Below are 21,781 nucleotides of genomic sequence, written 5' to 3' on the forward strand. Positions count from 1 at the left end.
ACCAGAAGTGTTTCAGGTTTTGGATTCTGGAATATTTGCATCTACATAATGAGATATCTTGGTGATAGGACCCAAGTCTAAACACAAAATACTATTTGACAAAGACAGATGATAATTAAAAAAAAATACTTTTAATAATTTTGTGCATGAAACAAAGTTTATGTATATGAGGTGAACATGTTTAGTCATTAGGATCATGCATATTAACCACACCCATAAGAATGGCTACAAATAAATACTGCAATACTTAGTGTGACAACACAGTAACCGCAACTGTCCTGTTGTGCTGATCAGATAGAAATGGTACACTTTTTTTGAAAACAATTTGGCAGCTTTTTCTAAAAAGGGGACACAAAGCGGCATAGGACACTTTTGTGGGTTATGGATAACTATCTTGATTATGGTGACAGTTTCACACGTGTATGTATCTGTCAAAACTTATCAAACTATACATTTTACATATGTGCACTTTAACATGTATCAGTTATACCTCACTGAAGCTACTGATTGTAGGAGCAAACACCTGGGGCACTGGCTGTGAGACAGAGAGAAACAGGGGTATGAAATGAAGCAGTATAAAGCTAGAGCATTGTCATCTTTACCTTATAGCAATGACAAGTGGCAGTTGGGTGTTAAGCAAGCAGGTAACATGATCAGATGTGAATTTTAAAAATGTATATAATTATGATTGCAGAATAGACCATGGTTTTGGAAGGTGGGGCAGTAGGGAAAAGAGTTATAAGGTTATCACAGTATTCCAGGTACGAGATAATGACAACCTGACCCTGGGTAAAGGCATAGAAGAGAAGCAGAGTCAACAAATAGATTGGGAGTGTCATTCACACTGAGAAAGGTACAGTGGAATGATCACAGCTCTTTGGCTAAGAGTATACAAGATAGAGTAGTTCTCATTCTATGTTCACAAGAAGCATATTTCCGAGATGAACATCCCTATAACACATCAGTGTTCTATGGTACAGTGCTAAGCAATATGTGCATACATTACTATAGGATAGGGAAAGAGCCTTATATTCATGCATTGGTCCTACCTTTACAGTCCATTCCACGTTGTTCAATGAGTAACATAAAATTCTTATCATCAGAGTAAGGCAACTCATCATCCTCTGAGGTTTTTTCAGATGACTCAGTTATGTCATTAAGGTCATCCCTGAAATATATTTGGCTTTTAACCTATAAAATAAATAAAACTGTTTCAAAATGCCCTCAAAATATTTATAGCGTATACTAAATACACATCAGTGGGAATTATCCATCTTTTTACATGAGCAAAAACACAGGTACTTCTTAAAATAACTGACTTTGGTTAAAAGGGCGCTTTTATGAATGGTTACCGCTGCTTTATCAAAGTCAATGTCTTTACAGCAAAAGATTTTCTGTTTTTTACCATGATCTTCTTTAAGGTATTTTCAACGACATTCTTGACAATTTACTTTTACAATACCTTGCTCTTTTCATTAAAGGTTTTCCTTGCAAGCCTAAATTAAAAAAAAACAAAAAATTCTGATCAGGCAAATAGTAAATATGTAAAATACAAAGAATATCTAAAACTTTTTTATGTAAAACCTCTGTGTTTGTAGTTTCTCTTATTTACAATGTTTACAGGTAATGTTTTTACAGGTGATGCAAAATACAATTTTTTTTACAAGGGGAAAAACTATAAATGGAAATGGTAGCACTATAGGACAAATGAAATATACTAGTATCAAAAAATTAAGTTTAAATCAAGCTTTCTGATAATCAAAGACAGAAAAAAACATGTTATTTGCAGTATTTGATAGAAAAATATGTATCTTGGGGTTTTCTCTCATCGCCCTTTTCAATACAAACACAGTTTTACTGGTACTAAAACCTATTTGGTAAATATTACTTATGTAACAGAATCCCTTTTTTAATGATAACATTAGCTAGCCTTTTGGGGACATACTGTGCAAGTACTATGCACTATTCTAAACACTGTACATGTATTTAAGTCATTTAAACCCTCCCAGCAATTCTGTAAAGTAGGTAACATACTAGATATTTTATAAAGAAAGAAACTAGGCACAGAAAGGCCACATAACTTGCCCAAACACATAAAACTGTTCAATAGCAGACTAAGCATTCAAACCCAAGAACTCTGGCTCCAAAACACGTGTTTCACAATATGCTATGAAAGTAATATTTATTTGCAAGTAATATGATAGCAGATGAATTCATATTATCTTTCCATTTCTGAATATAAGTAATAATTTCTGAATCTTGCAATATTTTAAAAATAAGATTTTAACCTTGAAATTTTTTTTAAGTTCAATGGTACAACTGCGGGTTTGTTATGTATGTAAACTTGTGTCACAGCAGTTTGTTGCAGATTATTTCATCACACACGTATTAAGCCTAGTACTCATTAGTTATTCTTCCTGATCCTTTCCCTCCACGCATCCTCCACTCTCCACCTTCCAAAAGGTGCCAGTGTGTTTTGCTCCTATCAATGTGTCTATGTGTTCTCACCATTTGGCTCTCATTTTTGAGAGAGAACATGTGGTATTTGGTTTTCTTTTACTGTGTTAAATTGCTAAGGATAATGGCCACCAGATCCATCCATGTTCCAGCAAATGACATGATCTCATTTTTTATGGCTACCTAATATTTCCTGGTATATATGTACCACATTTTCTATATCCAGTCTATGAGTGATAGGCATTTACTTTGATTCCAGGTCTTTGCTATTGTGAATAGTACTGCAATGAACACATGCATGAGTCTTTATAACAGAATAATTTATATTCCTTTGGGTATATACCCAGTAATAAGATTGCTAGGTTGAATGGTACTTCTGTCTTTGAGGAAATGCCACACAGTTTTCCACAATGGCTGAACTAATAATATACACTCCCACCAACAGCATATACACATTCCTTTTTCTGTACAACCTCACCAGCATCTGTTATTTTTGTACTTTTTTTTTGAGACGGAGTCTCAGTCTGTCACCCAGGCTGGAGTGCAGTGGCGTGATCTTGGCTCACTGCAACCTCCGCCTCCCAGGTGCAGGCAATTCTCCTGCCTTAGCCTCCTGTGTAGCAGGGATTATAGGTGAGTGCCACCACGCCAGGTTAATTTTTGTATTTTTAGTAGAGACGATATTTCACCATATTGGTCAGGCTGGTCTCAAACTCCTGACCTCGTGATTCATCTGCCTCGGCCTCCCAAAGTGGTGGGATTACAGGCGTGAGCCACCATGCCCGGCCTGGACTTTTTAATAATAGCCATGCTTACTGGTATTGGATGGCATGTTAATAGCGGTTATGATTTGCATTTCTCTAACGATCAGTGAAGTTGAGCTTTTTTTCCATGTTTGTTGATCTTGTGTATGTCTTCTTTTGAAAAGTATCTGTCCTTGGCCTGGGGCAGCAGCTGACATCTGTAATCCCAGCACTTTGGGAGGCCAAGGTGGGCAGATTACCTGAAGTCAGGAGTTCAAGACCAGCCTGACCAACATGGCAAAAACCCATCTCTGCTAAAAATACAAAAATTAGCAGGGTGTGGTAGGCCATGCCTGTAGTCCCAGTTACTCAGCAGGCTGAGGCATGAAAATCACTTGAACCTGGGATGGGGAGGTTGCAGTGAGCCGAGATCACGGCACTGCACTCCAGCCTGGGACACAGAGCCAGACTAAAAGAAAAAGAAAAAAAGAAAAGTATCTATTCATGTCCTTTGCCCACTTTTTATGGGGTTTTCTCTTGTATTTAAGTTTCTTACAGATGTTAGATATCAGACCTTTGCCAGATGCATAGTTTGCAAAAACATCTTCCCTTGTGGAGGTCGTCTGTTCAGTCTGATGACAGTTTCTTTTGCTGTGCAGAAGCTCCTTAGTTTAATTAGATTCCATTTGTCAATTTTTGCTTTTGTTGCAATTGCTTTGGCATCTTCATGATGAAATCTTTGCTGGTGCCTATGTCCAGAATGGTATTGCCTAGATTGTCTTCCTGGGTTTTTATAGTTTTTGGTTTTACAGTTAAATCTTTAATCCATCTTGAGGTGATTTTTGTTTATGGTGTAAGGAAAGGGTGAAATTTCAATCCCCTGCCTATGGCTAGCCAGGTATCCCAGCACCATTTATTAAATACGGTCCTGTCCTTGTTGCTTTTTCTCAGGTTTGTTGAAGATCAGAGAGTTGCAGGTGTGTGGTCATATTTCTGGGTTCTCTATTCTGTTCAACTGGTCCATGTGTCTGTTTTTGGACCAGTGCCATGTTGTTTGGTTTCTGTAACTCTGTAGTATAGTTTGAAGTCAGGTAGTGTGATTCCTCCAGCTTTGTTCTTTTTGCTGAGGACTGCCTTGGCTATTCACACCCTTTTCTGGTTCCCTATGAATTTTAAAATAGTTTCTTGTAGTTCTGTAAAGAACGTCAATGGTAGTTTAATAGGAACAGCATTGAGTCTACGAAATGCTTTGGGCAGTATGACTTTTTTGTTTGTTTTTTTGAGATGGAGCCTTGCTGTTGTTGGCCTGGGCTGAAGTGCAATGGCATGATCTCTGCTCACTGCAACCTCTGCCTCCAGGGTTCCAGCAACTCTCTTGCCTCAGCCTCCCGAGTAACTGAGATTACAGGCGCCTGCCACCACACCCGGCTAATTTTTGTATTTTTAGTAGAGATGGGGTTTCACCATGTTGGCCAGGCTGGTCTCAAACTCTATCTTTGAGCAGTGTTTTGTAGTTCTCTTTGTAGAGATCTTTCCTCTCTCTACTTAGCTATATTCCTAGGTTTTTATGTTGTTGTTTTGGTGGCAATTTTAAGAGTTCATTTTTGGTTTGGCTCTTCACTATTGCTGGTCTATGGGAATGGTAGTAATTTTTGCACATTGATTTTGTATCCTGAGACTTTCCTCAAGTTGTATCAGCTTAAGAAGATTTTGGGCTCACACTATGTGGTTTTCTAGGTATAGGATCATGTCATCTTCAAACTAAGATAGTTTGACATCCTCTCTTCCTATTTGGATGCCTGTTATTTCTTTCTCTTGATGGATTACCCTGGCCAGAACTTACAATACTACGTTGAAAAGAAGTGGTGAGAGAGGGCATCTTTGTCTACTGCCACTTTTCAAGGAGACCGCTTCCAGCTTTTGCTCATTCAGTATGACGTTTGCTGTGGGTTTGTCATATATGGCTCTTATTATTTTGAGGTATGTTAGTTCAATAACTAGTTGAGAGTTTTTAACATGAATGTTGAATTTCATCAAAAGACAATTCTGAATCTATTGAGATGTGATTATCTCAATAATAAACAGAAATCCCGGGTTCAGGTGATTCTCCTGCCTCAGCCTCCTGAGTAGCTGAGACTACAGGTGTGTGCCACCACGTCTGGCTAATTCTTTGTATTTTTAGTAGAGACAGGGTTTCATCGTGTTAGTCAGGATGGTCTCGATCTCCTGACCTCATGATCCGCCCACCTCAGCCTCCCAAAGTGCTGGGATTACAGGCGTGATCCACTGTGCCTGGCCTATTGATTTGCACATGCTGAAACAACCTTGCATCACAGGGATGAAGCTAAATGCCCACATCAAAAAGAAAGATCTCAAGTTAACAACCTAATGTCACAACTAAAACAACTAGAAAGGCAGGAGGAAAATCTAGGTGAGTGAGTGACATTCTGAAAGCCAAGTGAACAAAGTGATATGGTGGAGAAAGTTCTCCATGGGGTCAAATATTGCTGACAGGTTAAATAAAATGAGATCTAAGAAATTATGTCTAGATGTATTACAGTGAAAAAATGACAAGCTTAAGAATAACAATTTTGGAGGAGCGATGAGAGTGAAAGTTACGGCAGTGAGTTCAAGAGTGAATAGAAGGGAAGGTTGAGTCCATGAGTACAGACGGCTCAATTACAAAGACATCATACGTAAGTGGCATTATCGTGGATGACCTAATTTTCTTCTTGTTCAGCTGTATTTCCCAATCCTTTTATAATGATTACATAGTATGTTTTAACACCTTAAGCATTTTAAAAATTATATACATATGGCATTTTTATAAGCCAGACAATGGTATAAATGAATAAAGCCATAAAATCATAGAACTAGAAGTCCCCTTAAGCATTTCTAGATTATATGAAAATGATTATCATTTTGCTCATGCTTATAAAGACCACAGAAAGACTAATCATTTCGAGGACAGTATTTCTTACTTGAGAAAACTCACCCAACTCTGAGACATTTTATACTCATCAAATACACAAAGCAATTAGTCATACTAAAACACTCAATTCTGTAACAAGAATAAAAAGTGACAATGCAAAAATAGCTTATTTTGAAACTTAATTTTTGTAAATTATACAATATGAAGTCACTATTGAAAAATACGGTGTGGTGCATACTTTTCAAAGGAAGAGTAATGACATGCATTGAGAGTGCCTCTGAACAGGAAATACACTGTATTGGCAGCACCTTGGTTTTAAGCACACAGGTCAGCAAATTAATAGTGTGTGCCAAATTCAGCCTACTACCAGTTTGTGGTTTTTTTTTTTTGTAACAGTGAAACCTGTTCTTTTATTGAATGACAATGAAATCTATTCATTTATTGAATGACAGCAATTCATTTATTGAGTGACAGAGTGACACCTATTCATTTATTGTCTATGAAAGATGTTGGACTACAACAACACAGACCCTCTGGTCCATAAAGCCTAAAATTGTTACTATCTGGTTCTTTACATAAAAAGTTGGCCAACTCTTGGCTTGGTAGATCAAAGGTCCTTTGATATACTTCGATAATGTTTAGCAATATTGTAAATATTTATATAAAATATGGATCCCCATGTGCAATCCCTTGGCAATATTCAGATTATTATAAAGGTCCAATATTTGAGCACTTTTGCATTGAGAAAAACAACAATTTTATAACTAACGATTCTGTTGGTAACAAAGTAAAGTGCCAATGTAGCATGTAGCTTCCTTTTCTAACTCAGTAAACACTATAAGTATTAAGATCATACAGTATTGTATTCTGACAAAATTTGCTTAAGAGAATTGGTACTTGCAGAGTGGGGTACTACTATAAAGACAACCTGAAAACGTGGAAGAGACTGGAAGTAGGTAACGCACAGAGGTTAACAGTTTTGAAGGCTCAGAAGATGACAGGAAGATGGAAAAGTTGGGAATTTCCTAGCGACTTGCTGAATGGTTTTGACCAAAATGCTGACAGTGATACGGACAATGAGGTCCAGGCTGACATGGTCTCAGATGAAGATGAGGAAGTTATTGAGAACTAAAGTAAAGGTCACTCATGCTATACTCTAGCAAAGAGACTAGTGGCATTTTGCCCCTGCCCTAGAGATCTGTAAAACTTTAAACTTGAGAGAGATGATTTAAGTATCTGGCAAAAGAGATTTCTAAGCAGAAAAGCATTCAAGATGTAACCTAGCTTATTCTGAAAAGCATTCATGTGGTCACAAAGATGGTTTGGAATTGGAACTTATGTTTAAAGGGGAAGCAACCATAAATGTTTGGAAACTTTGACGCCTGACTATGTCATAGAAAAGAAAAACCTGTTTTCTGGGGAGAAATTCAAGCCTCCTGCAGAAACTTTCATAAGTAACAAGGAGCTGAGCGTTAATAGCCAAGACAATGGGGAAAATGTCTCCAGGGCATGTCAAAAATCTTCCCAGAAGTCCCTCCCATCACAGGCACAGAGGCCTTAGAGGAAAAAATGGTTTCTTGAGTTGGGACCAGGGCCCCGCTGCACTGTGCAGACCTGGGACATGGCACCCTGCATCCCAGCTGGTCCAGCTCCAGCCATGATAAAAAGGGCCAAGGCACAGCTCAGGCTGTTGCTTTAGAGAGTGAAAACCCCATGCCTTGGCAGCATCCATGTGGTGGTAGGCCTACAGGTGCACAGAACACAAGAGGTGAGGTTTGGGAACCTTTGCCTAGACTTCAGAGGATGTATGGAAATGCCTAGATGTCCAAGCAAAAGTCTGCTGCAGGGGCAGAGCCCTCATGAAGAACCTCTGCTAGGGCAGTGCAGAAGGGAAATGTGGAGTTGGAGCCCCCACAAAGAGTTCCCAATGGGGCACTGCCTCAAAGAGCTGTGAGAAGACGGCCACCATCTTCCAGACCCCCAAAAAGGTAGATCCTCTGACAGCTCATACTGTGCACCTGGAAAAGCTGCAGGCACTCATCAGACCATGAAAGCAGCCACAAGGGCTGAACCCTGCAGAGCCAGAGGGGCAGAGCTGCCCAAGGCCATGGGAGCCCACATTTTGCATCAGTGTGCCCTGGATGTGAGACATAGAGTCAAAGGAGATCATTTAGGAGCTTTAAGATTTAATGACCGCCAAGTAGAATTTCAGACTTGCATGGGGCCCATGGCACCTTTGTTTTGGCTAATTTCTCCCGTTTGGAATGGGAACATTTACCCAATGCATGTACCCCCACTGTATCTTAGAACTAACTAACTAGTTTTTGATTTCACAGTCTCACATCCTTGTCTCGGATGAGACATTGAACTTGGACTTTTGGGTTAATGCTTGACTGAGTTAAGACGTTGGGGGCACTGTTGGGAAGGCAGTATTGGTTTTGAAATGTGAAAAGGACATGAGATTCGAAACGGGCCAGGGGTGGAATAATATGGTTTGGTGCTGTGTCCCCACCAAAATCTCATCTCAAATCGTAATCCCTACCTGTCAGAAGAGAGACCTGGTGGGAGGTGACTTGATCATGGAGGCTGTTTCCCCCATGCTGTTCTTGTGATAGTGAGTGGGTTCTCACAAGAGCTAATGTTTTTAAAGTGTGGCACTTCCTTGCTCTCACTCTCTCCTACCACCTTGTGAAGAAGGTGCTTGCTTCTCCTTTGCCTTCTGCCATGATTGTAAATTTCCTGAGGCTTCCCCAGCCAGGAGGAACTGTGAGTCAATTAAACTTCTTTCGTTTATAAATTATCCAGTGTCAGGTAATGTCTTTACAGCAGTATGAAAATAGACTAATACAAGATGTGTTATCAAACCAAATGCTTTAAAGATACTTTACTGGTGAAATAATCACTACACTATAAATGGAACTTCATTTTTATAAGAGGGTTGCGTAGTACATTATTTTATGGGTATGACTATTTATTTCCTTTAATTAATAGACTTTTACGCAATCTCAAACATTTTGATATGACAATGCTATAATGAAAGTTCTTACCATACATATGTATGCATGCAACAATTTCATATAAAGAAATAACTATATACACACACATATATATGTTGGCCTATTGCATTTTATATATATGATATACAAGATATACTGTATATCATATATGTAACAAATATATAATTAATGACCTTAACTGCTTGTGTGTATGTGTAAACTCATATTTTCCTGTAGAATCTAGACCCAGAAGTAAAGCTATCAAGTTAACGAAATGACATATTTAAAATTTTGATGCTTGCTACTGAACTACCCTTCAATAAAGATTTACTAATTTCATTTAGCAACAGTGTATAAGAGCATGTCTTTCTTCATATTTGTCTATTTTTTAAATAAAACATCAATATGATTGGAAAGACCGTATCTCATTGCTTCTTAATTTGCATTTTATGATTACCAGGCAAGGCAGAATATTCCTCATAAAAGTATAAAATTTGTTAATCATAGATATTAACCCAAATTAGAATTCATTTTATAGTACAATTAACAATGATCTGCTGTTAAATTGCTACAGGATTACCTATCAAACTTGTCATTCTCCTCCTCGGGAAATTGATGATTATCAGGTTTTCTGTTCTTTATTTTGTGAATTAATTCATCAACATCGTCATTATAATTGTCACTGTCATCAGCATGTACGTTTCTTGACACTTCCGTTTTCTTATTTCTGCATTTCTTCATTTTTTCTTCAACCTTCAATGAAAGTTTCATACTGAGAATAATTGTCATTATTTTATCCAATAGAAATAACTTTTTTGTGTTCATTCATTTAATCACTTGACTCAGTCTGTCATATTAGTCATGACATGATAAAATACTTGTGCTTACTTTTTCATTATATATATGTTATATTATAATTTTTATTGAAATTCATATGAAGTCTGATTTATTTCTGAGTGAATAAAATTTTCAAAACTTTCAAAATGGGCCCATTCCGAATTTGTGCTTTTATTCCCACTGCTGTCTAATATACATTTTCACCCCCTGGTGTCCTTGTGACAAGCAGAAATAGAGAAATAAAAAGACAAAGCCATCGAATCTGTCCTCTTCTATCTTTACCTCCTGGAGTTTACACTAAACGGCCAGAGTTAGAGGATGTGACATTGTGGGGCTTCAAGAACAGAAAGGAAGCTTTCCCCTTTCTGCAGTAAGCTTTCTTTTCCCACTGTCTTTTATTTTACTTTTTCCCTTTGGATCCTAGGATATCAGAAATGTGAAGGTGCTTGCTGAAGTACAAGAACCAAAATTTGAAACCACAAAAGAAGCAGAGTGAAACTGCTGAGATGCTACTTTAGAGTTCTGGAAAATGAGATGCTTCCCAAATTTCACATTCAGTAACCATGACATTTTATAGCTGGAGGATATACAGTGTAAGTGATTATCTACTTTGGCCCCATTATCAAAAAAGATTAAATGATTCATCTAAAGCCCCTGGCATTTTCTAGCATTTTATTGCACAATACCTGATAATACTGTTTCATAATGCTGAATCAGATAAATTACCGATAAATTCATCAAATTAATCAGAAGAATTAAAAGTGTAACTCTGGGAAAGTAACGTAATGCCTCAGAAGGGGCTGAGAGGCCTCATCTACTTTTACTTTTTAAGGTGAACATCACCAGATTTTTGTCCATCTTTAAAACTCAGTGTACCGAAATCAGGTTTCTACTTTGGAGTCAAATACTAAATTTTTGGCTGAGAGTCCACGGTACTGACATAATAAAGTTATACATGCTAAAACTTATGCTCTATTAAACAAAATCACATTAAGATCTGCTTTAACAGAAACATGTGGAAGTTGTGATTAAAAAATAGATGGAGATATCTATATACATTTGTTTTCAAACATACTTAAGGTTGTCATGATGAAATTATAAGCCTTAACATTGAGTTAAATGGATCAACTTGCACACCTGAAAGCACAACATACAGATTCCTTTGCCCATGAATATTTGTTCCAACTCTCAAGGACAGATACATTTTTATAGCACTTCTCAGTCATTGCTTTTTTCGCACTGATTTCCCACTTTAAGTAAGTGCAATTCATCTTTAAGTCAATAAGGAAAAATTAAACCCTAGAGCTTATTAAATTTTTAAGCAATTTCCTATAGGCTAACCCTAGTTTACAAGTGTCTATATCCATGATATATGAATAGATTAGTTTTTTCCCAGTCCCTATTGCCACTTGTAAAATGGACAGACAGACTTGGGTTGATTAAGTAATGAACATTATAGAATGTTTTCCTGAACTCCTATCATTTAAATTGAGAAATAATCTATTTCTACACACAATTATGTATATAGATAACCCGATTTTACATAAGAGCTTTTCATAAGTAAAAAATTAGAATGCACCAAATAATTGGTCAAGAGAAAAAAAAACGAGTAGCAGCAAGTGACCCTATAAATCTTTCTGAACTTTTCTTTTTTCTTTCTAAGAAGAGCTGTGAGAAGAGAGCAACCATCTTCCAGACCCCAAAAAGGTAGATCCACTGACAGCTCATACTGTGCACCTGGAAAAGCTGCAGGCACTCAACATCAGACCATGAAAGCAGCCACAAGGGCTGGAACTCTAGCTGTAATATGCGTGCCTCATTCTTAGGTCTTTGTATATTGTGCTGTAACTATTCTTCTAGATGTACTTTTGATGCTCTGTCACTGTGTGGTGGAGAAGCATGCACATTTTCTAATCCAAGTTCTATTCTTTTATAGTTATTTGTACTGTAATTATGATATAATGGTTTCTGGAACAAGTTCTGTATTGGTTTTGTATTCTTATTAAGTGTCTGTAACAACAGAAACACTATGGTTTTTTTTTTTTCTCACATACTTAATTTCTCTGGAGCAGGTAAGCCACAAATCTAAAAGGCTTGTTGGATCACTAAACTGAGGCACATTTCTGATGTCCAATTTGCAATTAATGTTATGTTGGTGATTTTTTCATCATGTACCTATAACACTCTTGGTCTTCTTTTATTTCAATGGCAACTACTTCTGGGTTCCTTGCTTTTGTACTTTTTGTGTCATTATAAAATTCTCCTGGTCTATGTTAAAAGCATGTTCTGTGTCTGGTTTGTTACTATTTTCACAGTATACTTTATTTTCATTTAAATAAAAATCAGAAGATGACTGGCAAGCAAATTCTGGAGACCAAGAGTATAAATGAGATCAAAAGACATTTATGAGGCTGCACTATTTTTAAACAGGAAATATTAGGAATACATATTAGATGAACACTCCAGATACATCTTTTCCTGACAATCAGGTGCATTATTTGTCAAATTTGAGGGTATTTTCTTTAAGTTTGCTATTCCTGTAGAGTTATCATGGAGTGGCTCTTCCTAAAAACGAGGCAGCAGTTTTGTATTCTTCACAAATTTCACTCAAATTCTGCTTTAACTCAATTTTGATGAGTTTTAAAGTTTTTTCACCTCATTTGTCTTGTTTGATCCACATTTTCCTCATACTTTTGCACATAAGGGAGTCTTGTATATACAGATATATGCTATTACAATACTTGTTCACTTCTGTTTGTTGAGACATTTTTTGCAGATGTGAAAGTGGAAGATTATGAGTGTTGTTTGTCAGATGTCTTTTCTGTCAGGGTATATGTTTTAAGGATAACTTTGTCTTTAAATAATGAAGTATGGAAAAAATGAAAATTTAACTGTTAAATTTCTTAATCTATGTTTACCTAATCCCAAATTACTGTCTTGTAACCAAAAAGTGAAAAAAAGTTTGCATAAGCCTAAAATATAAGAAAAACACAAACTATCAAACTTTACTTTGACAGTGTTTGGAGTAACATTAATTCATTGTGCGATAGATTTACAGAAAATGAAAATAAGAGATTATTTTTAGTAGTACAAAGGCATCTTCACTTAACAAGATTTTATCTCACTGTACTGGAAATAGTGATACCCAAAGTGCACATTTGAGTGTTTTTTCCAAAGATTACTAACTGGTGAGTAGGCAAACTTTAGATTATTAGGAATCAAAATCAACACCAATCAAAAGAAAAGCAAATTCTTACATTTTAATTCAAATTATATACTGTAATATGATAGTGTTATATAGCTATATAAACTATAGGCTTAAGTCAAGTTCTAATAAATTTTCAGGTGCACAAATGACAGTTGATTTTAAAAATTTAACAATATTTGCAGATATCCTATGTTGAAATAAATTGGGAACATTTTTGCTCGAACCCGAACACCAAAAGTGCCATTTTGCAAGGTCTGATTCTCTTGATAGGTAGAGTTGGGTTGATTTTATGACCTCATTCTGCCCTGAACATAGATACTGAAATTAGTAAGAGATCACAATGGAGAATACGTTTTTAATCTTGGTATTAGTCACCAGTAATATAAAACTGCAAATTTTGGACCATTGGCAATGATTTCTTATTTAACAGGAATCCAACTCAGCAGCCATCACTGTTAAATTATTCATAATTTTTATTGCTTAAAATTATAATTCAATATTTGATATTACCTTCTTTATTATATTAGGTTATAAAAATGGAACAGCAAACAATATTCAGGAACTTTTTGCCTCAGTTCCGAGGTTAATATTAGCTGTAAATCACTGTAGATCCTTAGAACACTTTAAGTTTTATAAACAGTTAAAATGTTATTAAAATTAACTATTAAATTATATTCAATTGATTCTAAAAGGCTAGTCCAAAAGTAGTTTCATTTGGATTATGCTACATTACCAAAGAAAACCAGAAATTTGAAATTAAATTTTTACATACCTGTGGCTGGCTACTTTCACATCCTTCAAGCCTTTCTTGCTCTCCCTCTGATGTCATTTCTAAGTTTTGTTCTGCTCACAAATCCATATATTTAGTTAAAATGAACTACTTAGAACAATTAGATAAAAACTTTAGTCTTTATAAAAATAGAAAATAACATACATTTTTCTTTTATAAATTGAGAATTTTAATGAAGCTTAATCTTTAGCGATATATCTACTTCTTAAGAATTACTTCTAGTTCTCCAAAACTTCAACAAACTACTTGGCAAGACACAAGATGTCACCAGATTCAAGCCATAGACCAACATCTCAAAGATTCGCTCACAAATGAATCCACCCAACATAAATGAACAAAACCATCAGAAAAACAAAATTTGAAAATCCAGTATTAACAGATTAACTAACACTATATATTGTTCTTTACTTCCTAATATTACCTTTATAATAACACACTAAACCTGCTTCTCATTATGAGTAACTTCCAATATGACTGTTACTGCTTATACCTTCATCCATATACACCCCGTTCATTATATCTGACATGTTTTCCTCTACTATTCTGACAAATTTCATTTTTCAACACCTGTGTAAACTCTGCTTTGATTCTGGCTCTTTCCCCAGATAAACAGTTTTATATAATACAGGTTTCATAAAACATGCAGTTAAGGTTTCAAAAGTGAGTTTATGTTTTAACTGACTATAACTAAAATAGAAAGTGGGGGTTGGTGGATGATCTTGAGTCTTCAGGAATGAGATGGCGGTTCTCTGGAGACTGAGTACCCTTTGCGGTGCCCAAGGAGGCCGAGCTCTGTTGCTGCAAACCCCAGTGGTCAGACCTGTTCATATCTCAGCATTACTTCAGAACCGACCTACCCCAGAATGGTGTGGAGTGCAGTACATTGGCTTGTCACCGAGCCACCATTCAGGTTCCCAGGTTGCGTCTCTCCACTGGACTAGTGAGAGGGTCCTCAGTGTTTTGCTCCTGGGCCTGCTTCCAGCTGCTTATTTGAATCCTTGGCTCTGTGACCGACTCCACTCCTGGCTGCAACCCTCACTCTTCATAGTTACTGAGGCCTTGGACGAGTTGTTACTATGTTCATGGGGATGCCTTGCAGAAAGCTCCCAAGGCAGAGATTCTGGCACTTTCAGCTTTAACCTTTGCTGGGCTTTGCTATTTCAACTATCATGACGCGGGCATCTGCAAAGCTGTTGCCACGCTGTGGAAGCTCTGACCTTTCTGACTTAATACTTTGAAGAACTGATGTATGCCTCGTTGCCTCTGCTTTGTCATGCCATTCAACTCACAATAAGGAAGAAATAACAGGGTAAATCCATTGGTGGACAGCCTTTTTCTCTTAATCACAAGACTGTTTTCCAAATTTAATATTTGAGGAAAATGTTTGAGAGGAATTATGACTAAGAAATTGTGAGACTGAGTTTTGTATTGCAGTGAGTTAATGGGGTTGCCTCCCAGCTTCTCATAAGAGTCACAGTATAACTAAACATGATATGAGCTTTTGCCTTTTATCAATCTCTTAAAGAGAATTCAGCTTTATTACTATTAATATATGATCAAACTTCTGTTTTTGCCCTGGGAATAATGGACAAAGGGAAATACTGTTAATTCATGAATAAAAATGTCGCAGAGTGTTCAGTTTTTGAAACCTTCCCTCTCTATTCAGTAGATACCACCAACTGATGGTTACATATACTAGGGAAATTTTAAAATTAGGAAATGCTGATATCTCACATTATGAATTTCTAAATCTTAGGAAGAAAAGCTTGGAGTGCTTCTGAATATAGAGAAGTTCCATTTAAGGGCAAGGTTCCCCTTGTAGACCTATCAAAATATTACAAATTCTAAACTGAGACTCAATTCTCAAATGTGTTTTACTTGTTCTGAAACAATCTGTCCATGAATATGAAACTATAAGTAATACATTGTTATTTTCCCACTATGGGAATCTCTAATGTGAAAATGTATTCTATGAATTGTTTTTAAATAAAATGTTGTATAATTAAAAAAAGAAAAGTACACATATTCCAAAACGAACCCAATGGCTTGCAAAAAAAAAAGTGTTTTTCAGTAAGAATAGCAAATCATGATCCTGAGAGGATAAATGTCAAAACTTATGTGAGAGTGCTGTGGCATATCTTTAATGAAACACATCATACTTAATTATACCATTATCCTACACGTATTTTTAAGTTGTGGGGCTGTGTGGCAGAGCATGTGTCCTACCTCAAAGAGGCAGCCACTGGTCTGTTCTGGTAATGGTTGCTGTACTTTTACTATAATGTGCTGAGCCTAGAGTTGGGCTATTCGATTATTATTATAATAATCTTTTAGCTAATGGTAACAGACTGTCTTCTTCTAACAAAATTGATGTTATCATGACAATTAACTAGCAGATAGAACAAATCTCACGCTAACGAAGTAAATATATCTCATTTTATTTCCACTTGGAGGGAATTAAGTCAATACTAGTGAGACATTCTTGGTATAAGAATAGGTAACATGGCCTGTGCTTCTCAATAAGGAATTTATTTTCTGACTTCTCTACCCAGTAGGTATCTTTAAAAAATAACATCCTGTTAGTATTGGTACAGTTCTTATTGATGTTTATTCATGCTACCAGAAAGGTCTCATTGAAATTCTTACTTTAAAGACAGTTACTTTTTGAGTGACACAAATCACTATGTCAGAGTTGATCTCTGAACAACACAGGTTTGAACTGCAAGGGTCTACTTATCTGCAGACTTTCTTCTGCCTTTGCCACCTGAGATGGCAAGATCAATCTCCCTCCACCTCCTACTCCTCCTCAGCCTAGCCAACTTGAAGACTCTGAGGATGAAAAGCTTTATGATGATCCACTTTCCACTGAATAAAAATATATTCTTTCTTCATTATGATTTTCTTTATAAGTTTCTTTTCCTCTAGCTTACTTTATTGTAGTAACAGTATAGTATGTAATACATATAACTAATATGTCTTAATTAACTGTATAATCAGTAAGGTTTCTAGTCAACAGTAAGCCATGAGTAGTTAAGTTTTAGGGGGGAGTCCAAAGTTATACACAGATTTCAAACTGAATGGGGGACTGGTACCCCTAAATCCCACACTGCTCAAGGCTCAGCTCTAATATGTATTTACTAAATGCAAAGCATTTATTTTATAAATTAAAATATCCAATTTTATAACAAGTCTAATTCATCATATGGTGACTAGAAAGAAAACATACCACATACTAACTTAATCTTTTTTCTTATTTACACAAAAATATCATCTAGAATTTCAGAAACTATGATAATGAATTTTTTTCAGATAATACTGCTTGAGATTATAAATTGCCTACAAGTAACTTTTTAAATAATTCTGAAATCTAGATTACTAAGAAAGTAATTAAAAAATATACATTCAATTTACAGTGGTTTTTTTAAACTGCTGTTTTGTGATCAAAACTTCCTTCCTCTTACTTTTTTGTCTATGACAGGACCATCGAGAGGAATTCACTATCAGAAGTCATACCTGGATCGCTATTTTGAAGACTTTTACGTCTCTTGTTTGCTTTATATTCAGAAATTAGTCCACGAATGCTATGTATCAAAATGCAGTAAATACAATTACCATTTTAATACTGATATGAAAAACTTTACCAAATACATTAAATTCTTAAGAGTATATCAAACAATATCAGAACTTTAATTACACACTTTTAGTTTGTAAGCTCTACAAAACTCTTATTAAGCTTCTAATTAAAGAAGAAAAAAGTATGAAGTGAGGACAGTATAACTCAGTAAATTAACTCATGTGAAGTTGACATAATGGAAAATGATCTGACTCATAATAGGACCAACGGGTATTTGTTCTTGAACAAGTTGCTTCTCTTAGGCTCAATGTCTTCTTCTAAAGAATGAAGGTTTTACTACCTTATTCACTAGGTTATTATAAACGTTTAATGAAACCACATTTTAATGTGCTCAGAGAAATAGTAAAGCGATGGAATAATTTGTTCTTGAACTTTTTTGCTGAAATTATTTTGGAATCCCAGATGAAACCCAATGTGTATTTTCCCATATGTTCTAATATTAAAATGTTATGATCTTTTGAAAATGTTAAGTCCTAATTTTGCTTGTTACTTGTTCTATTATTTGTAGCTTATGATTCAGGACATCTCAACTATTTCACAGTTTGTAACTAAATTGATAAATAGATTGTCTCATTAAAATAGATAACATGATTATCCATTGTTACTTATGTCATCAATCACACCAAAGGCAGAAAGCTAACAGATGTCAAGACCTGGCTTGGACTACTACTATTTTTCCTCTATAGACTCTAACTCTGAACCAGCAGATCTTTGTTAGAATGATGCTTCCTCTCCATGGTCATCTCCAACTGACGTGGAAGACAAAAACCCTCATATTTTTGAAGTGTCATGAAGGAGATGCAAGTGGTTATTCTCTCATTTCTGAGATACATACTAGCAATATATTTGCACACAACACACCACGAGTTACTCAGCTCCATTCTCGTTTCATAGATTACCTTACCCCAATGTTTTTGTAATGAAAATGCGTAATTTCATTATTGGCTAGCACCTATTTTGCTTTGACTCACACTGTTTTCTGGGAACTTGTCAGCAAACTAGTCAAATGGCCTTCTTGTAACTGTGTAAAATATGGACTGCTTCACAGATTAGTGTGTCATGCTTATGCAGGGGCCATGCTAATTTTCTCTGTATTGGTCCAACTTTAGAATATGTGCTGCGAAGCAAGCACAAAGCCCTACTTTTATAAATGGATGCTGATCAGTCATGGATGAAGCTTGGCTCTGTTCAGTCCAACTCACCTACTTGAGACTGAGATAATTCTGAATAATGACTTCCTATGACGTAATATTTGAAGACATTTTAAAAACTTCAGGTAGAGAAGCAAGCGGGCTGGGAGATTTTTATTATTATGGAAAACAGATCACTCAAGGGGCCAACCACAAGTTGGTGCCCACTGCGGATAACATGAGACCTTCCTCTATCTAAGAAAAGCTGCTACATAAGATATAAAGGGGCTTGGGGTAAAAATCTGGTAACAAAGAAGAAAAAACTTTGATATCTTCCTGCAACACTATCTGAACATCTCTAACAGCTTAGAACTATCCCAACTAATATTTGCTAGAGAGAAGACAAACAAGGGACTCACAGAATAACTTACCATGAAGGTCTAGGATTCCAGGCTAAGATGTGGGCTCCACATGAAGTTTTGAGTATGGAGGGAAGGGTAAATTTGCTCACTACGTGTGTGGGTAAAGGTAGGATGTCCAGCAGCCAGAGCAGGGTACTGGTGCTTTGGAAACAACAGCTGGGCATATAAGCATATTCAGGTGAACTATAAGATGTGACTTGGAAGCCCATGTATAGATTACTATAAAGACTGAGGATCTGAATCAGAAGGGGCATCCTGGTGGCAAAGGTCAATCTTTGCCAGACTGCAGGAGCAGTTTCAATGGCAAAAAGCAGTAACAGAATCCATAGAAAGAACAAAATAATCAGAATGTCCTTCCCCCCCCGCCACCCCCCACTGACTTGTAAAACATGATTGTCTTCCTCAGACTTAGGGAACCTCTTAGGTTCTTGAAAAATTCAAGGTGGAGGGTATAGGAGATAGCTCCCAGGAGATAGTCCAACATTTTCTGATACACTGGACACTTCAAGACTCATAACTAATTATAAAAATCATTTTATCCCATGCGTAGGGGTTATACTTGGAATGAAATGGAAAACATTAGAATCCCTAAGCATAAAAGTCTTAAGAGTCTTGAGTTAAAGAATCCTACACTCATTGCTACTTATAACTTGTCTAGTCTTATGCTTGATTTCTGGCTGATGAAGTGGACTAACTCACTGCCACTCCAAAACTACCTGAACCAAACTATGAGATCTCACATGATGTATAACATGCAATGGTTGCAATTACTTTAAACCTCAATTTAGTGTTCACTAGCCTTTTAAACACTTACGCTTGAAATTTAGAAGCAACAGCATAGTCTTCTGCAGTCCATCCAGATATATCTTGGCAAAAGACATCAATATTGTGCTGAAGAAGCTGGTAGACTATACTTGTTGATCCATTACGAGCAGCAAGTATGAGGGCTGTTCTAAAATAAGAGAGATAATTTCATGCTTAGGAACTTTAGCAAAGTTATGTTAAAAGCTAAATTTATAAACTTTACCAATTTAATATGCCTGTCCATGCAGAATTAACCAATTATATGTACTAATAAACACAAACATCTTGGGTGCTCAAGGGTTCATCTTTGTAAATTGCCACCAAAGCCAAACAGAAGGAACAACAAGGAAGCCTCTTGTCCCACTGGGATATGACATAGCAGAAGTTGCTAAAGTAAAGTCTTTGATGGGCAGAATGCTATGCTCAGGTCACTTATCTAAAGTAGCTAAAAATTTAAGTGAAAAATTATCCATTTCTTCCCTAGTCCAATATAATATATTGTAATTCAAAATGAGCGTGGGGTCAATAAGAGCTATCTGCAGGTTTAAAACAATAATAATAATGCTAATAATAGCCACAGTAGTTTCAGTTAATAATGCTGATAATCATGTGCGAGGCACTGGATTAAATGCCATATATACATATATTACTTATACACAACCATCCTTGAAGGATATATTATTATCCTCTTTTTTCATAAAGGAAAACACTTGGTGATAAGTAATGTTCCCAAGGTCACACATCTAGTAAGCAGAAAAGCTAAGAATTAAACCCAGTCTTGTGTGAATCTATAGCCTATCTCTTTTTTCTCATTTTCACCCATGGCTTGTAGTCATTAAAAGAAAAGTTTACCCAGTTGAAGCTATCTTTTTCTCTCTGCCCATACTAATTAAAAATAACCTCAAAATACACTAGAAGTAAAAAGAAGAAAAAACCCAATGAACCCACAGTATCTGGCAATAGCAATTAATAGTCACTTAGGAATAACCTAACATTAATATTTTTGAGAGAAAGCAAGCTAAAGCAAAGAGTCATCCGAGAGACAAAATGATTTTCAACTCGAATTTATCTTTAACATAGTATTTTTAAAGGAAAAGCATGTAAGAAGCAGAGGTTGAAACTACTATAAAAGAGTTAAGAAATTTCAATATTGAGTCACAAAGTAAACTAAAAGCTGAAGTCTACACTTTTAAAACAAGTAAAACCAATATGAAATCCCTTTAGTTAATATAAAATCATATGACTCAAAGTATCATCTCATCCATCAACAAACATCAGTCAATATAATAAGAGAAGACAAATCCTGCAATACACTATTTTTTATGTTGCCCAGTCCAAATAATTGTTTTTCTACCTGATGACTTGTGCTGGTATTTCTCTCTATCCCAATAATAATAAGTTACTCTTATCAATTTAATATTTCTGACAAGTGACTGTTACCACTCTAGAACACCACTCAGGTTTAAAAATGAACAAAAAAAGAACTATTGTACCTTCCAAAATTATCTATTGCAGTTAAATCTGGTTTTTTCTTCAACAAAAATGCCACCATTTGCTCTTTTTTCCTATTTACAGCGAGCAAAAGTGATGTATGTTCACCCTGCAAAACAGCAAAAACAATTTATAATTCACAAAATTACATACTTCCCAACTGAACTGAAAACCTTATGTTAAGAGCCTATGAACTTAAACATGAAGCAGAAAGTAAATAAAAAGCAATCCCTTCCTTCTCACTCCACTGTGCTTGCCCACATGCTGCTCCTTCCCTTTCAGATAGATACCCCTCCTAGGGTGTCTGGAAGGCACAGTAGCCGACTGGAGCACATAT

The 21,781-nt window shown here is 36.0% G+C and overlaps 1 protein-coding gene, 1 non-coding gene and 1 pseudogene across 8 annotated transcripts in view; 1 reads left to right on the top strand and 2 right to left on the bottom strand.

Moving 5' to 3' along the window:
* The window catches only part of LOC134736893 (ankyrin repeat domain-containing protein 62), a 103,888-nt gene that overhangs the window by 80,053 nt on the left and 2,054 nt on the right, over positions 1-21,781 (bottom strand). For all 7 annotated transcript variants that reach the window (XR_010121346.1, XR_010121347.1, XR_010121348.1 and 4 more), the window contains exons 4-10: positions 21,447-21,553; positions 19,964-20,101; positions 17,477-17,544; positions 13,946-14,016; positions 9,709-9,881; positions 1,463-1,496; positions 1,050-1,191 (exon numbers count right to left, since the gene is read on the bottom strand). Coding sequence is in view for 4 of the 7 variants with exons in the window: in XM_063641353.1 (XP_063497423.1) it covers positions 1,050-1,191; positions 1,463-1,496; positions 9,709-9,881; positions 13,946-14,016; positions 17,477-17,544; positions 19,964-20,101; positions 21,447-21,553 (733 nt within the window). In the remaining 3 variants the exon portion in view is untranslated. The remainder of the gene's footprint in view (positions 1-1,049; positions 1,192-1,462; positions 1,497-9,708; positions 9,882-13,945; positions 14,017-17,476; positions 17,545-19,963; positions 20,102-21,446; positions 21,554-21,781) is intronic.
* On the top strand, positions 14,698-15,216 carry LOC129460556 (succinate dehydrogenase [ubiquinone] cytochrome b small subunit, mitochondrial-like; annotated as a pseudogene).
* LOC129461158 (U6 spliceosomal RNA) lies at positions 18,624-18,729 on the bottom strand. The gene has a single exon (XR_008650406.1). It is a non-coding gene; the product is annotated as a U6 spliceosomal RNA (small nuclear RNA).

The sequence above is a fragment of the Symphalangus syndactylus genome, chromosome 1 (genome assembly GCF_028878055.3).
Source record: "Symphalangus syndactylus isolate Jambi chromosome 1, NHGRI_mSymSyn1-v2.1_pri, whole genome shotgun sequence".
Lineage (NCBI taxonomy): Eukaryota > Metazoa > Chordata > Mammalia > Primates > Hylobatidae > Symphalangus > Symphalangus syndactylus.